Below are 16,154 nucleotides of genomic sequence, written 5' to 3'. Positions count from 1 at the left end.
GAAAACGCAAATTCAGGAGTTCATATTTCATGTTGTAATTAATTGTTTTGCTGCTAATTAGTAATTAGTAACATTAAACTCCATTTTCCTCATTTGCAGTTAATATTTAAAAATTTAACTTGTAAAAACAATTTGAAATAAGACGGTCTCATCCCCTTTCCTTCACCTAGGAGCTGCTGTATGCAAATGGAAAAAAAATACAGTGTGTCCCAAATTGATGTACACACTTTTGAAACGCTATTTCTCATCAACGATATGAGATAGAAATATGATTTTTGCGGTTTTGTATTCTTTAAGCCCGTACATGTTCAAAATGGCCTTCTTCCGCCATAGTACACTCCTAACAATGACGTACAACACAGCGACCAACTGGATTGTTGCTAATGGAATATCATTACAAGCATATTCAATCTGAACTCTCAGTTCCTTCAGTGTTTGTGGTTTTGTGGCGTACACTGTGTCCTTTAGAGCTCCCTATAGGTAGAAGTCTGGAGGGTTTAAATCCGAAGATCGAGGCGGTAACTCCGCAGCACTTCCTCTTCGTCCTATCCACCTCTGGATCGTCCTCATTTAGTGCGTGGACAAGTCTCGGAATGTAAGGCTTCCATTTTTGAGCTGCAAAATTCGATGAACACTGGATGTGCTGTTACCAATCTCACGAGATCATTGCCTCATTGACTTCTTTGGGGATTGTGCAAAAGCCTGCATGACTGCATCAACACTCTCGTTATCGGTGGAAATTCTCTTTCTTCCGCACCGGCCTTTCAACACATCTTGCATTGTTCAGTTGACTTGAAACTTGTCTCGGATTCTTGTGATAGTTAACCTTGTTGGTGGTTGTGTTCCAAATTCAACCCTCTAACGTCGTTGAACCTCAACAACATTCTCCACTTTCCAATAACATTTCAGTATCCACTTAAGTTCATCGAACGATAATTACACTGCCACGCTTGTTTATAAACAGATGAACATGTTTCCATGCTTTCCACTGCCTTCTGAATCATAAACCGCAAAAATCGTATTTCTATCTCATTTCTTTGCTGTGAAATAGTATTTCAAAGAGTGTAGACATCAATTTGGGACACTCTGTATAACTGTTGATTCTACAGTATATTTTAATACTTATATTCCCGGCGGGGTCATAGATTTTCGTATAACATTTCTACCTCGGGCCTAGGAGAGGTGGTAGTACACAACTTCTAATCACTAGATTGAGCACCAATATGCCTGGGTTAAATCCCAAATCTCTCCGCCGTGCATATGAAGAGAAGACATATGTCACTGTTGATAGTGATTCGTCCGTCGGATGGGGACGTTAAGCCTGGCGACCTCTTTTATGCTATTCGACAGGAGTAGGCTACGTGCCGGCACCGGGTTTCCTCATCTTCATCATCATCCTCACCCATTCCCCACATTACACTTAAACGAACACTTACACATACACTCATCCTAGTACACGACATAACTCTCCACAGATATTATCGCCGCGCTCTCATGGTTAACATGTCGGCATCATACAATAATGTGCGGTAGAGGTGGGGAAAAAATAACGTAACAGTTATTTTGGAACCGTTCCTTGTTTGGAACTGTTCCAAAAAGTAACAGCACCTTGGAACACTATGTTCCAAAATAACAGTGTTGCTCTGAGCTAGTACGAAATACTTGCGGTTACAAATACTCGTTCCACTTTGGAACTACATTATGACAACGCCTGTTCCACAGAACGGAACATGTTTGGTACTATTAAAAGCAGTGACGCCAACTTTTGGAAAACAGTGGGTGGGCTCAAACATTTGACGAGAAATCTCACAACATGATTCCACGAGCCCATATAAGTTGGCGCCACTGTTTGAAAGCAGAATTGGGAATCCTTTCGTCGTACTGAAATGAATGTTGGAAACTAAAGTAAAAGATAAATAGTAAAGATACGAAGATAGTCTTTAAAAAATGTACACATTATCTTGGAACTGATGTTAATTGAGTATAGGATTCTATCAAATAACACAATGCCTGTATTATTAACTACATTGTGAATTTTATCAAGGGTGATGAAAATATATAGGTTATGTTTTATTTCCAAATATTTTACAGTTTCAGTTTCATTACCAATTCTTGAAATTAAACTAAAGTCTGTTGAAACATGACTATTATTGAAGTTCTTTTGTTTTTTAAAAAAAAAGCACAACGGTAAATTTTCATATTTCATTACAATGAGATTATTATTCTTCATCACGGTACATTATTAATATGAATTTTAGCACGGCCGAAATGATTATAGCTTTTATTTACGCATTTTTGGAGAAATTGATCACTACTATGACCTTCAGCTAAGCAGAAGAGGAAGAATAGGTTAGGTTCTATTTACCACTGGGATCCATTTCGATTACGTCACCAATTTACAAGTAATTTAAAATTACATTACATTTCCTGCTTCGAACAAATCTGATCTACGAATTCAATTTAGCATTAGAAAAGGTTTCATTTCCAGGAATTCACATCTCGACTCATTATGACATCGTACTGCATACTAGTCGTACGTACATGTTCCTAAATACCACTGTTACATTACGTACTAGTAGTACGTGGCTCTTCCACTGTTACATTAAATACTCCTGTTATACAAAATACTTGCTGTTACAAAATATACATGCTGTTACAAAAAATAACTTGCTGTTACAAAAAATACTCGATGTTATGGAACTGCATTATGAGTTATGACTATAAAATAACGTAACGGCCTGTTCCAAACCATCACTGTTACATTACATACTAGTAGTACTGTACCTGTTATACAAAATACTTGCTGTTACATGTTACAATATACTCGATGTTATGGAACACGGCCGACGTGATGCTCCCTTCGCTTTCAAAGGTGCAGCGAAGCTAGCATCAAGTCGGCAGTGTATGGAACTACAGTATGACAACCGTTGCTGCAGTGTTGTCAATTTAGCGACTTTGTCACTAGATCTGGCTACTTTTAACAATTTTCAGGGACAAAATCAATACCAACTTTTAATCCTGAACTGGCGTCGTGCATAAATATAACGTAACTGGTTTCGTGGTGTCAATACTGTCAGTATGACTTCTGGACTTTCTCATTGCCCTCGACTTATACTTTTGCCTTTTTTACCCAAATGTTTGCATAAACTACTTTGACTAAAGGGTTTTAACATAAATAAATTTTGTAAAAACACTGGAGGAGAGGGATTCGAACCGGTGCTGTGGAGCTAACTTCGGCGTAGGCTATATATGGTGGTACTGTTATTTTGGAACTGTTATTTGGAACCTAGTATTTTCGTGGAACTGGAACAGTTGGAACTGTTACGAGAAAATAAGAACTTTTCCCATCTCTAATGTTCGGTGTGCTTTTAAAACATAATTTTGCCGACCGATTGTTGCTCTGTATGTTTCACTTTAAGCGTCACGTTGTCACGTCTACTTCCTCGATAAGAATAAGCACTAGTTTGTTATATTGTTAAATGACTATTATTATTATTATTATTATTATTATTATTATTATTATTATTATTATTACTAGTGGCTTGTACAGCAAATGCTGCAAACTAAGTTCATTAGACGTTCAAATAAAAATTTTTTAGATTTATTTTCATTGAAGAATACCAGACATTTTGAAAGTTATTTGCTTCCATAATAATGAAACATATTCTCTCTGAATGGTTTTTTTATGCCAAATATTTTTTCTTGGACCTATCCACCTTCAGTTTTTGAGTTTCAACGCGAAAACGCAAGTAACAATGTCAGGACGGTCAGTGGGTTTTTCATGTGGGAGTAAAGCAATAGCTATTTCAGATCATTGTGGATTGTAGAAGAAAGTTGAAAAAATGTCAGGTTTGCTATGATTTAGAACAATAGACAATCTTGGTATAGCTGCTGCATGTTTCGTGAAATACCTTGAAATGTAGATGGTAAAATCATTTTATCCTGCTAAGAGATCTTGCTGAAATGATCGGGAGACTACAAAATCTTGTAGGACTATTATTTTATCAGTAAGTAATTCCTTTTGGTCTTTCCTTAGGAACTCTATTTTTGCACTCTCTCAGGACAATACTGAAGAGAATTACGCATAGGCCTATAAATATCTACACCACGCCGCCATTAAATATATGAAAAAGACCCAACCTCACTTGATTACTAACTATGAAAATATTTGATTTTAATAACAATATTATTATCTTACGTAAGTTTTATAGTTTTCAGTAATAGGCCTATATACTATATATACCATATAGCCACCACTCAGTAAATTATAGAAACCAAGACCTAATTTAAGATATTCTCTACGTCTACTTATATAACCCCAAAACGTTTCACTTTCATATCATCAATATAGCATTAATATATATAATTAATTAAAAATAGTCGCAGCATGGCATTAACTATAATAATATTTAATTTCTAATGGTAATAATGTCATCAAAGCCACCTCAAGTTTTTCCAATACACAGCTGTACTCAGAAAATTATAGGCCTACACCACAGAATCAGACCTGTAAATTATTTTCATTAAGTCTTGAAGTTTTAATAACCAATTTAATTTGAGCTCTAAATATGTCGGAATTCTTGCAGATCATGGCCTTCGTGTAATATTGTTTATTGTAGTGTGTGTTTGTTTTATGCTGAAATGCAATTAGTTTTCAAAACTGACGACAGATGGATTTTGTAAAATAGGAAAATTATGTTGAAAAATTGACATTTCACTGAAAACTACTATTTTTCTGAAAAACTTTGGGTTCCAAGCTTCAAAATGACGGATCATTTATTAAAATCCGTTCAGCCGTTTTCCCGTAATTTCCATTACCAGTTGAAATTATATATATATATATATATATATATATATATATATATATATATATATATATATATATATATATATAGATTATTTCATATACAAGTACATTGACATTCTTAACTCTTAATAATAACTCTTTAATAATAATTTTTAATCACATACCTTAATGTTCGTCCTCAGCACAAGACATTGCAACCTCGGTTTTAGTCCACGTGGATTAGAAAAGTAGGTGTCATTTAATAATGTAAGGAGCTTATTGGTTGCGAGTGATTGGAGCGGCGACATAAGAAATTGAAAACAATAATGCAATTACATTTCAAAGACGTGCTGAATGTTATGCACGAGGCCGCTCAAAGACCTGCCGAATGTTCACCATGAGAGCGCGGCGATAATATACATCATGCACAGCGTGGCCCGTCGAAGTGGTGTGCAACTTGAAAAATGGATCACAGTTCTGCCATCTGTCGCAGTTTGTGGAATCCGAATCACACAAGTAAAGTGGGTAGGTATTGGATATAAACACACATTTTATGAAGTGTTCTTTCTTGTTCCTTTCAGTAACACAACAATGGCCATTATTCAGAGATTGCTTCTTGCTTCTGTGGTAGCATCGCTCTGTCTGCTTGTCGTAAATGCCGCAGTCACGACGAAGCCTGTCGTTGTTGATAGTGCTTTTGTAGGTGCTGGCAATCAAGCTGGTGTTAGAATCTGGAGAATAGAGGTGAGTCTACTCTTTCCCAATAAATCCATACCTTATTTGAATTTTATTGAACAGTCAAAATTAAATAAAACTGCTTCTTATCATTAAGTAGGCCTATATTTCATTTTGTAACTGTAATTGTTTTTAAGCAAAAACAATCTTAATTATTATTACGATGATATTAAGTTTGTGAAAAGGTGGTTTGTTTAGTCGCTGACACAACGTATTGCAATGAAGCTGTGTTGCATGTCTGATATGCCCAAGTTCTGTTATTATTTATGGAAATGCAGTAGATAGGCCTACTAGAAATCTTAGAGATAAATTAAAATATACTTCTTGATTATACACTTTTAATACTTTTATCACAAATGATTTGGTAAATTTGATATATAATAGTACATTATGCAACGAGCCTATAATGATAGTAATTAAGACGCAAGTATGTTTGTTTATGAAACGATCGCAAGCGAGTTTCATAATTTTCATACGAGCGTCTTAATTACCATTTATAAGTGTCATACGACTTTTTATGCTCGACCATATTTCTAACTTGAAATTATTCAGAAATATTCATTTTATTTGTATCTGACAGAAGATCGGAAGTGATCTTGTTCATAGCTCGAAATTGTGAGATGTGCGCAGACGCGAAAGTATTGATTTTTTCCGAGGAACAATAATGTCATTGACCTTGATGTAATGCAGAGAATGTATAACTTGGAAATTGATTTAGAATTGAAAAATGAGATGACAAATTGAATTTATTTGAATATTATTTACAACTAACGCTAATTATTATAGTAACAGAACATAACCTTCTGCGACAGTATTGGATTTCCAGCCTCCGTGACGTTTCCCTCGTCTTTCGATTGCATATCCGAGAATAATCGAAAACCTGAACTTTAATGAATAGGTGTACTTTAATGACATGCATTAAAGGACTGCTAACAGGTGTATAATTACTACATTTCGGCATGGTCGAGCATAAACAACTTTCCTATGTTAATTGAAACTATAATTTACCTTTGAAATTTGAAGATGCCCGAAACCAGTCATTAACTATGGTAAATTACCATCATAGTTTCAATGAAAATAGGAACGTTGTTTATATATCAAAGTTTTCAGATTTGTAGTAAATTAAAGATATTCTTTAAACACGCCATGAATCCCAGAGGAAAATATTAACGTTAAATATTGGTGCGACATTAAAAAATAGTACTTCCAATTTAAAAATGACTGACTTATGATCTAGTAAATCGAGAGGACTTAATTTACTGAATTAACCCAAACTTTTAATAGTCGACACTTAGGCCTATTTGCAAATAATTTCCTAATGTTTTCGTTTGGAATAGCAACAGCTGCAAAAGACCACTCCTAAATCTAAATCTAAACACTTCACTCATAGAGTCAGAAGAATAACACGCAATCTAACGTCAACACAATCACTCCTAAATCTAAACACTTCACTAACACAATCAGCTGAATAACACGCAATCTAGCCTCAACGCAACCACTCCTACAAAGACACTGAACTGGACTGCCGAGCGTGCGGGAGACTGTGTGCCGCGTGTTGCATGACCTTCTTGCCGGTCGCGCGCCGCCCGATCGATCTACATTATGTACGTAAAACGTTTTATAGTGAACTTCATGTCAAAATGTACTTTATTTTAGAAATGTCTGTAAATAATTGTTTCATTATTTAGATCTTCGTGAATGGGATTGCATTGTGTTTTCAGTGTCTTTGGCGGGTCGTGCCAATAAATGGTGATACGTCTGCCTCAGTGGTAAGAAAACTTCCCTTACATAAAAGAGGCTTTTTGTATTGCAATTGGATGGGTGCACACGACCTGATTATTTGTTAATCCTGCTTGTCTCATTAAAAAAAAGGAGATATATTTGGATCGGCTGGGATTATCTCAACATATTAATTATGCTGTATAATGGGCGATCTGAACTAGAATAGTAATAAGCGTTACAAGAGCGGTATGTTGAAGTTTTCGTGTTCGAGGAAAAGTTTAAAAAAGCGAAACGTAGTTGAGCTTTTTTAATTTCCGAGAATTGAAAGAAAACATACTGCTCGTGTATCGTACATTATTTTGTGCGAAGATCGTTTATTACATACCTGAAAGAGGAATTTCTAATTAGTTGCAATGAAATCTCCATCTTGGTTTCTGTTCAATGACGGCAAATTTGCAAAACAAAAATATCCATCTTCAACATTGTTGCTTTAAAATGTTTTCTGTGTTTACTATACTCCAGCAGGCCGTGATATACGTCTGTCTTTCCCCCCCTCCCCCAGTCTATGATGAGTCTGGAATCGTGTTGATTTTTTCACGGCTTCCTTAATGTTACTTGCATCACGAATGCAGTAACTTTAGTGGAGTTGTAGAGTTTACTTAATTTTTGCAAATATTTAAAAACAATAATTAACAGTGCAATTTAGGTGAAATTGCAGTGGTAAGTTTCCAATTTATAATTATTACTATATTGAACGTCTCTAAAAATAATATGTTAAAAGCCTAAAGCAGTAAAATCAATATGTCACTTAAGCGGTAAGAAGAGGGAAATTGTTATGTGTGTTAGGTTGGGAATGCTGAATGTGGAATTTTAGACTTTCCGCGGATTGGTTTTGTGCGGAAACCAAGCAAATACGCACGATCTCGCACAAAATATTTATGCTGTAATTATTTGATTTAATCACAGTAAATTCATGTTTTAGAACCGGTATTACTCGTAGTTGAAAATAAAAATGTTGCATGCTATTAAATTCAATTGAATTCCTTCCTTTGCCTGGAACATGACTTCAAAGCAATAGGGCACTAAGAGATCTAAAAAAATACGTAAAGTCATGAGGGTGAAGTACAAAAACCTAGTGATAACAAGTAAAATCGAATAGGTACACAGTCAGTAGCATATAATGAAACTGAAGTGTTTGATTGTTTAACAAGGGAAATATAGGTCATAAGGTAATAATACATTTCTCTCAATGTCTGTGTTATGAATAGACTACAGATAATTTTCTTGGAGAGGAAAGTTGAATACGTCAATAGAAAAATGAATACAGTTATAAATTAGAAAACGAATCTGAATCTGTTTATTAGAAAGCATGTTTCAGGTGGCTTTTCAGCAGTTATATTCGTATGAATAGCATGACTGATTTGTGTTTTGGGCTTCATGAAACTCATAATTAGATCTGATTTGAATTTCATCTTGTGTCTCTTCGACATTGTGAAACCAAGTGATGGCAGTATCCATATTTACTGAAATACTTAAGTGAAAACTTGATATTTAATCGAAGAGATATAGCCTATAATTTAAGAAATATCCAGTCAGTAAGGTTGGGGGGAAACGTCGATGTTAATGTTATGTTTTATTTAACGACGCTCGCAACTGCAGAGGTTATATCAGCGTCGCTGGATGTGCCGGAATTTTGTCCCGCAGGAGTTCTTTTACATGCCAGTAAATCTACTGACATGAGCCTGTCGCATTTAAGCACACTTAAATGCCATCGACCTGGCCCGGGATCGAACCCGCAACCTTGGGGATAGAAGGCCAGCGCTATACCAACTCGCCAACCAGGTCGACGGAAACTTCGATATAAGAATAGAACCGATTTATTCAATTTAGTAGAAGAGACACGAAATCAGAAACAATAGTATGATTCTAAATTACTAACCAAGACAACTCCAAGATGTTGTGTTTTAATGCATGCGTTTTTTTTATTCTAGCTAAAACGAAATGCTTTATAATTATGTAATTCAGTACCTATGAATGTGGGACAAGCTTTATTTGGGATGCTGAGTTGTGATGTGGAATAGAGCAAGTTAACGAGGAATAACATATTGAATAGTTAAAGAAGTAAAATGCTTCTTTCTGAAGTTTCAAGTCAATATAATTAACAATCTATAAATATGAAGCAGATTCTTTTGGAGTTGTACTTAAAAAGATATGATTTTACAGTACCGGTATTGCATTGACAGCAGAGTGGCATCAAGGATTTTGGCAACTTTGTAATTTAGTGGTAATATTTATTATTATTATTATTATTATTATTATTATTATTATTATTATTATTATTATTATTATTATTATTATTATTATGTAGAAACCGTAATGAAGAAACATTGCAAACGAATTCGGTATTTTAGTTCATATGCTTCACTTCTACGTATTGTTGGATGCCTATGAAGTAGGGCGAAGTTTGTAATAATAATGAGAAAAATGCGCTCGAGTTGAGCATTAATGTCCAAGTTTAGTCTTTGCCATAGTCTGTTATTGGTTTAACTCTCTTCGCACACGTTATGATGTGGTATTTCCTACATCTTTGCCCGCACAGCACACATCTGCAGTCTTCGGTCGGTTCATGGAACATGTTGTTCACACATATTTTATGATGAAACCCGTGTATTGCGAATCTTGTTGTCACGTGTCTCTGGCTCCTACACTCCCTGGTCCAGCTGTCGTCTAGCATGGCTGATGTGGTGTAGAACTCTAGGTCTATCTCCTTCTTCTTCCGGTCTCTTATGCTTACCAGTTCCTGTAGGGCGAAGTTTGTAATACCTTGATAATCCCCTTTCATGTTTGAATATTGCACGACACTAGTAGGTATAGTTCAAAACCACATCTTCCGATACACACTTCAGATTTTATACATTTATGTTAATATATGATGAGATATATTTTTATTTAAAAATTCCAGCCCTTTCTCTCTCTCTCTCTCTCTCTCTCTTTCTTTCTCTCTCTCTCTTTCTCTCTCTCGCTCTCTCTCTTTCTTTTCTGTCTCTAGGTTAGCATTGAATGACTTCGTGTTAGAAAGATATGACGAGCTACCGTCCCAGAAAGAAGACTATTAATTTATCATCATTTCTTATTTGAGGAACAGTACACTATTCTTATTAAACTCAACAACTTACCCACTCGGAAAACGTCTGTGTAGAAAAGGATTGTTATTCAAGGAACGAATACAATTTTAAGGCAGTAAACTCGGAAGAGAATATATTTCGGACAAAGTTTTTGTGTGTAAAATTATTCCTTATAATGTAGACTAACTAAACAATCCTTTACTTTATAGTGGGTGTAATATTTTATACACCCGGTATAAAACACGGAATTTCTTACGCAAAGCTTCTTGATGACTCATGAACGACTAGCTTTATATTGATTTCTGTCTAGTTATTTATTTATACCATTTTAGGCCTTGCAATTTATATCTACTGTGAAAAAGTGGTCTATAGTGTATTATTGTAGACTGTTTATTATTGCATAAAAGAAAGTGTCTAGAAAGAAATCAGAAGGGTCGGTTACAAATTATTATTTATATGTAATGTAGTAGGCCTATAATAATGTCATGTCTGAAGATATTTTATTGCTCATGGGTTTCTATGATATTGTACTATTAATGGAAATTGACTGTTTTCCACACATACAAGCTATAGCATTACGTAAGTTTTATCTGGAGATGCATCAGTGTCATGACCTAACCGCGAAGTGAACAAAGGTTCTGAACTTATAATAAATATACAGAAGGACTCCGATAAGATATAGAGGACTACATATTTATTAAATAATTAAACATCTGTTCTCAAATAGAGAATGACCTGGGGGATCCAGAAATGTCTGACAAATAATTTTAAAGGATATATTATTATTATTATTATTATTATTATTATTATTATTATTATTATTAGTATTATTATTGTTGTTGTTGTAAGCTAAGGATTTTAAAATTATCCACGGTCACTTTTTCCATATTCTTTTTCTTTCTTTTTAATATGATAATATTGTTACTTTTCAAGTTCTCTGACTTCGGATCATTGTTACAATGTGACGACGAAGAATACCTACCCAATAAGGTCACATTTTCCTCTTGTGATTTCTGATGACTATTACACTTTTACTACGTCACACTACTTTTGACCAATAAAACGGTAGGAAAGGATGTCTTTCAACCAATCATGGATGGTTATCGCACAATTTTATCGCGTCCCTAGCATTTGTTTAATTTTATCGCGACCCTAGCATTTGTTTATTTTTATCACTACCCTAGCATTTGTTTTTTTTTTGTTTGCCAACATTTCGAACTGCACTGGTCTGGACGTCAAAAAAAAAAAAAACAGAAAATTACAAACCATTCCAGTCAATGCACTTTCAAATATGACTCGCATTGGCATTCAAGAACAAGAATTAATAAAGATCACTGGTCATACCTATGCAGCTTCCCTGAAACCCTATTTACAAATAAATGAAAAGCACCATTCGGAAATCCTGAATAAGTTGAGGGTTACACCATGTACCATGTACATTAAAGAGTTCCACTTCTTTTACGCACACGTCTAATATAAAACACAAACACCAACCACTAAAACATTCAAATTTGAAAATTATACTTTCAATAATTGTTTCTTTTAAAATTATTCATGTTTATTTTTATGTCATCATCGTTAATTAAAACTTCACTTGTTTATTTCATCATCCCTAATTAAAACTTTTCTAACACTTGTTTATATTATTTAGGTTATGTTATACTTACTTACTGGCTTTTAAGGAACCCAGAGGTTCATTGCCGCCCTCACATAAGCCCGCCATTGGTTCCTATCCTGAGCAAGATTAATCCAGTCTCTACCATCATATCCCACCTCCCTCAAATCCATTTTAATATTATCTTCCCATCTACGTCTCGGCCTCCCCAAAGGTCTTTTTCCCTCCGGCCTCCCAACTAACACGCTTATGCTATATGATATTATGGATAGTCACGTATCAGAGATTGTTTAATACTAAAATTTATTGAAAATCATCTGAAAAGTGACGTTGATTACTGGGATCCGAATAATTGAAGTGGAATGCAAATGTTTTAATAAAAATGAAACTGAATCAACAAAGCCTTCTTGACTAGTAACCGTCCACAGAGTTCAATGAAGATTCCATAGTTGGCACCCCTGATCTGTACTTATCATAACACACCACTGCCATCTAGCATGCATCTAGCGTAATATTTGTAATGTTGAGATGGTACAATAATACATTTGAAGACAGTTGTATTTTCGTAAGTCAAGTAGTATTTTATTGTATTGGAGTACTTCGTTACTTCTAATCTTTATATACTTTCTTCTAATCGTGTAATAGTCAATTAAATCCCACTCGAGTTTTGATTTTCTCTAGAGCTCTTGAGGACAAAGACCTCTTTGTGGGAAATGTATGCTATATCTAAATTAGAAGTTCCGGTCAGTTACTCAGTCTAGCACTCTTAACTTCTTCAATTATTCCTTCCTGATTTGTATCTCCCATGCTGTCCTGTATTTCTCCCTCGTTTTTTTTTTTTTTCCATTTGCTTCATTATTACTGCAGCGAATAATATTTTTGGCAACATAAAATTATATTGTTTCATTTGACATTCATTTATTCATAGTGTTCTGCCCAACGGCAGGTATTTCACTGCAAACCCAGCATTCTCCAGTCTTTCTTATTTTCTGCCTTCCTCTTAGACTCCGCATATGATCCATATATCTCAATGTCGTCTATCACCTGATTTCTTCTGCCCCGAACTCTTATCTCGTTCACCATTCTTTCCAGTGCATCCTTCAGTAGGCAGTTTCTGCTCAGCCAGTGACCCAACCAATTCCTTTTCCTCTTCCTGATCAGTTTCAGCAGCATTCTTTCTTCATTCACTCGTTCCAACACAGCTCCGTTTCTTATTCTGTCTGTCCATTTCACACGCTCCATCCTTCTCTTTATCCACATTTCATATGCTTCTAGTCGCTTCTTTTCACCTCGTCGTAATGTCCATGTTTTTGCTCCACATAATGCCACACTCCAAACAAAGCATTTCACTAATCAGTTTCTTAGTACTTTTTTCCAGAGGTTCGCAGAAGATGCTTCTTTTTTCTATTAAAAACTTCCTTTGCCATTGCTATTCCCCTTTTGACTTCTTTGGAAGCAGCTCATGTTACTGCTTATAGTACACCCCAAGTATTTAATAATAATAATAATAATAATAATAATATTTATTAATACTATACACTTGAGCTACATTAGGCATTGCAGCCCGAAAGAGCAGAAGCTCGTGCTCGGGCGCAGTTCAGATCAGTTATACAAAATATATCACAAAATTACGAGAGTTCATTGAGCACAATCTCATTAATAAATGGTAAAATACATACAGCATGTAATAACAGGGTCTATATACAAATAGAAAATACAGAAGTACATGAATATTAGAGTAACAATTTTAACTCAATTAGCTTAAACAATTAAATAATTAATCTGATTTGTTTCTTAAATCTATGTGTGTTAAGTGTACTTAGCTCAGGGTAAGCTCTAATTAATGTATTATATATTTTGGGTCCAAAATTTCTGCTGTGTTTTAATCCAGCAGTTGTGTGGCATTTGGGAGTATTTAGAAAGAAACTGAAGTTTAGTCTCGTCTGGTATTCATGAGGATCATATTTAAATTTATTGTGGTTTTTATGGAAGTAAATCAGCAATTTTTGTTTATAAATTTGTTCTAGATTTGATACGCCAAATTCCTGAAAAATTAATTTTGTTGGGTAATCAAAAGGTTTATATAGACAAATTTTGATAATTCTTTTTTGGAGCAGATTTAAAGGACGGAGAGTCGATTTTGCCATTCCTCCCCAACCTAAAATACCATACTGAATTATTGATTGAAACAGAGCTAAGTACACAGTACGCAGAACATATTATGTATTTTTAAATGAAAACGAAATATCTGCCTTGGAGTAAATCACAGTTTTATGCGAGTTTGGCATAAAGCTTCAAATTAGCTCATATTATTGAAGTCAGGATTATTATATTCCTATGGTAAATTCTTGGGTGAATTGATCCGCGTGTATTCAGTACCGTAGTTCAGCAGAAAAATATGTACACTAATGGACAGGGTTGCCGGATTTTCTCATCAGGAATGCAGAACAGATGATAATACTGCGTACCTTAATGTGGCTACACATTTTTTTAAAATAATTTATTGGTCGATCGGCGCATTTAGCGCTATACAGATCATTTATAAATAAAATATAATACAATACATGACACTGAATTGAGGGCAGCCTAGATTGGGCTCCTCAATGAACAAAAATAATTGTTGATAAGTAATTATTTACATAGGTTGGTATGATGATAAATTTTGATTATAATATGAGGTCCATTGGAAGTCGGCTCTTGATTCTGGTGGGAAATGTGGACTTCCTTCCGAGAGAGTAGTGGATGGCGCCTGGAAAATTTTCTAGGTTGTTATAGAACTTCTTAGCTTGTGAATGAATAAACTGTCTGATTGTGTCAATACCAGTTTCTCTGTGTAGTTGGCTGTTACGGACAAACCAGGAAGAATTGAGTGAAATTCGTAGGACTTTATTTTGAAATGACTGGCTGTGTTTAATTTCACTTATTGCAGCTCCTCCCCAGACAGGACAGGCATCAAGCAGCAGAGGTCGTAATAGAGATGTGTAAAGTAGCAGGCAATTTTGTAGCTTTAGAGATGATTTCTTGTTGAGGAGCGGATATAATTTAGCGAGTCTTGAGTAGGTCAATTTAAGTTTGTTGTTGATGTGATGTTTCCATGACAGACGGCGATCTAAGTGCACTCCAAGATATTTTACAGCTTCATCCTTTGGTTTCCACGGTATCACGTTGGTTGAAAGATTTATGCATGGAGGATTAGCAGGACGACACAAAGTAAATATCATTGCTTCACATTTATTGTAGGCTACACATTTGATTTAATTCAATTTGTAATACTACTTCTTCTTCTTCTTCTTCTTTTTCTTCTTCAGTCCCTTCTGCTGCTAAGCGTGGGGTTCGCCTCTCTCCGTCCATTTCATCCATTTTTCCCGGTCTCTACACATTCTCTTCATCTCTACCATTGTTTTTCCTTTCCGTTGGCCTATTCTTTCTATTGTATCCTCCCATTTAATCCTTGGTCTTCCTCTTCTCTTTCTTCCTTCCACTCTCATTTCCATCACCTGTTTAACCTTCCTTTCTTCTCCCATACGATATACATTCCCAAACTATTTCAACTGCCTTTCATTAATCACCTCTGTTAATGCTTTTCTCAGTTTAACTTCTTCTCTTATCCTGTCATTCCTTATCCTATCTCTTCTGGTCTTTCCTACAGCTCTTCTAAGATATTTTATTTCCACTGCAGTTAATTTACTTCGATGTTCATCTAAGAGCGGTAAGCTTTCGGTACTATATTGTATTATAGGTTTAATTATTGAATTATATATCTGTATTTTAGTCTTAGTGGTTATTTCTTTTTCCCAACTATTGTATTACTTATTTGATAATATGCTGATGTTGCTTTAACTGATTTTATTCGTTTTATGCATATTTAAGCTAATTATATAGGGTCTAAACTTTTAATTTTGTTACATTTTTGCTAGATTATGAAATTTCCTTTCAGATATTCATAAATTCTGGAAAAATAATGCCACATTACATCCTGTTCTATACAGAAAAAGAAATGCATGATACAATGTTTAAATCCTATCAGTAATAAATCAACTTCCAAAGAGTGTAAATAATGATGATACTGTATAATACCTCATACATATTACAGTAATATCGTTTTTATTTCAATCCAACCCGATAGGAGCGCCACGTGGCGTTCATAACCAGAGTCCACAATGACATTGTA

The 16,154-nt window shown here is 34.8% G+C and overlaps 1 protein-coding gene across 3 annotated transcripts in view; it reads left to right on the top strand.

Annotated features, from left to right (window-relative positions):
- The window catches only part of LOC138709503 (actin depolymerising venom protein gelsolin 1-like), a 60,356-nt gene that overhangs the window by 19,027 nt on the left and 25,175 nt on the right, over positions 1-16,154 (top strand). For 2 of the 3 annotated variants that reach the window (XM_069840315.1, XM_069840317.1), the window contains 2 exons: positions 5,368-5,530; positions 7,243-7,290. In XM_069840315.1, coding sequence (XP_069696416.1) covers positions 5,368-5,530; positions 7,243-7,290 — 211 coding nt within the window. The remainder of the gene's footprint in view (positions 1-5,367; positions 5,531-7,242; positions 7,291-16,154) is intronic. The other variant, XM_069840316.1, reaches the window with a different exon arrangement.

This window comes from Periplaneta americana, chromosome 11 (assembly GCF_040183065.1).
Source record: "Periplaneta americana isolate PAMFEO1 chromosome 11, P.americana_PAMFEO1_priV1, whole genome shotgun sequence".
NCBI lineage: Eukaryota > Metazoa > Arthropoda > Insecta > Blattodea > Blattidae > Periplaneta > Periplaneta americana.
This window is presented reverse-complemented; position numbering and strand designations above follow the sequence as displayed.